This window comes from Colobus angolensis, unplaced genomic scaffold (assembly GCF_000951035.1).
Source record: "Colobus angolensis palliatus isolate OR3802 unplaced genomic scaffold, Cang.pa_1.0 Scaffold63, whole genome shotgun sequence".
Lineage (NCBI taxonomy): Eukaryota > Metazoa > Chordata > Mammalia > Primates > Cercopithecidae > Colobus > Colobus angolensis.
This window is the reverse complement of record NW_012119932.1, coordinates 3,188,530-3,191,168: the sequence shown is the minus strand read 5'-3', so window position 1 is coordinate 3,191,168 and position 2,639 is coordinate 3,188,530. Positions and strand designations below refer to the sequence as shown.

The following is a 2,639-nucleotide window of genomic DNA, read 5'->3' as shown; positions in this document are numbered from 1 at the left end:
CCCCAGCCCGGAGCATCGAGACCGCTCCGAGCAGCGCGGCGGAGCCGGTGATCGTGTCCAGGTCGGATCACAGAGACGAGAAGCTGGCCCTGTACCTGGCCGAGGTGGAGAAGCAGGACAAGTACTTGCGGCAGAGGAATAAGTACCGATTCCACATCATTCCCGACGGCAACTGCCTCTACCGAGCTGTCAGCAAGACGGTGTATGGGGACCAGAGCCTGCACCGGGAGCTGAGGGAGCAGACGGTGCACTACATCGCCGACCATCTCGACCACTTCAGCCCCCTGATTGAGGGCGACGTGGGGGAGTTTATCATCGCTGCTGCCCAAGACGGGGCATGGGCTGGGTACCCGGAATTGCTGGCCATGGGGCAGATGCTGAATGTGAATATCCACTTAACTACTGGAGGGAGGCTGGAGAGCCCCACGGTGTCTACTATGATTCATTATTTGGGCCCAGAGGATTCCCTGAGGCCTAGTATTTGGCTCAGTTGGCTCAGTAACGGACACTATGATGCTGTATTTGATCACTCCTATCCTAACCCAGAGTACGACAACTGGTGCAAACAAACTCAAGTGCAAAGGAAACGCGACGAAGAACTTGCCAAATCTATGGCCATATCCCTATCCAAAATGTATATTGAACAAAATGCATGCTCTTGAAATGTCTCAAAACCTTACACCCTGGGAATAATTGCATACATAACTTGTGTTTGGAGAATCACGTGAACTCTAATCAGGGTAATAGCACTTTCAAACTTGCTAGTAGATTTTATTGTAGGTGTAATGCCTTAATCATCTTTTTGAATGTTTTCTCAGAGCTGAAGGTTGCTGGGCACCTAAATGATGTTTCATGATAGCTTTGGGTGATTTTACTGCTATTTATAATTTGCTGTATAAAGTGAGCACTACTTAATTTGCAAGCTGATTTCTCACAGTGTAAATTTGTTCATTCCTGGTAGTCTATTTTCTATAAAAATGTATTTTTGCACAACATTTTTAAAAACTGGTGTACCTTCATCTATGACGTGTTCAGGCATAAATCCAGAGAAGTGCTTTATATGAAATGTATTATTTTGAACAGAGTTTGTGATTTGGTAGTTAGTTTATGTTGTTGAAATTTGAATTTGACAGTTCTTAGATAATTATTTCAAATGGATATTGAAGCATTCTTGTTACCAGATGTTTGGCCCATTCCATTTTGATGAAACAGAGCTGTTGTTTTGGAAATCATTATTTTTCTAGAAATGGTGAATCTTTTAAAGAAAATTACTTAATGGAAGGTTGTGCGAAGGTGTTTTTTTTTTTTTTTCTCTTTCCTGTTTTAAGGGATAGTACCAGGTCTTACTTGAATGAAAGTCTGATATTTGCTGATGGCAGAATGATTATTCTGTACCCTGGTTGATATGTAGAGTAGATCGTCTGGTGCTCTCAGTTGTTTTTATTGACATTTGTTATTTTGTTAGAATGTTAACGTGGTATAAAACTCTGTGACAAGATAAGCCTCCTGCTTTAACTTCTTGGATCCAACTAAGAGATTTATAAACTAATGGCATAAATGTCTGGAGCCACCCTTGGCAGTTATAGCAGGAGAACACTGTCTTAATATTTCTTTTACATTCTTTCAGAAGGCGAAATAGGATTGCCCTGTATTAATGTAGAAATGTCTGTAAACAGAGCTTGTATGGTTTGCTGGGTCAAACAATATTTCCAACTTAAAATCTATCTCATTGCCACTTTAACTACTTTTAGTCATATTTATTAAGTAATGCAGTTTGTACTTTTTTTATTTTGTAACATTTTGTGATTTTTTTGTACAAAACTGTATTTGTACAATAGAGCAATTCCCAGCTGATGGAATGAATGAATAAAATGCAAAATTATACTTTTACAATGCCTTTTGGATAGAGTGGTTTTTAAATTGTAGTGTTCGTAGGAAACTTTCTTACACGCATGCATGTAAAGATGCATTTTTTTTTTCTGTAAAGATGCCACAGCAATAGGTTTCCTAAATTCTCACATGAAGAAGATAGGCTAATCATGAGTAATTTCAAAGGATAAGTCTGAATAAAATATAATTTAAAGGTGGAGAATCCAAGAAATTGCTCTCATTATTTCTAATTATAATTTCTGTCTACAATTATAGCTGTACCTGTTGGCTAATGAAAAAGGAAGTGCAAGTTTTGTGTCAGCCAGCAGAATGTCTAATTTAATATCATACTTGTGTATTCCACTCAGTCTCAATATAGAGTTTAATGTTTTAAAGATTAACCAAAAATATGGCCTAATTTTTGTCTAGTCTGGCCTCTTGAGACTACGGGAATCTGTTTTAAGATGTTGAAAAGTGCATGCTATAGTTTGAATATATGTGTCCTACCACCCCAGATTCATGTGTTAATCCCCATTATGGTGGTATTAAGAGGTTGGGCTTTTGGGGAAGTGATTCAAGACATGAGCACTCTGTCTTCGTGAATGAATTAGTGCCTTTTATATAAAGGGCTGGAAGGAACTAGCTTAGGCCCATTTTGCTCTTCTCTTGTTCTGCCACAGGGGGACACCTAGATGGTGTCATCTGTGAGGAAGGGGCCTTCACCTGATGTGGAACCTGCAAGCGCCTTGATCTTGGACTTACCAGCCTCC

General features: G+C 39.6%; 1 protein-coding gene across 1 annotated transcript in view; it reads left to right on the top strand.

Annotated features, from left to right (window-relative positions):
- Window positions 1-2,090, top strand: part of OTUD1 (OTU deubiquitinase 1) — a 3,581-nt gene extending 1,491 nt beyond the window's left edge. Inside the window, exon 2 of the mRNA XM_011963903.1 lies at window positions 7-2,090. Within this exon, the coding sequence (XP_011819293.1) occupies window positions 7-662 (656 nt within the window). The 3' untranslated portion in view covers window positions 663-2,090. The remainder of the gene's footprint in view (window positions 1-6) is intronic.
- Window positions 2,091-2,639: the final 549 nt, after the last annotated feature.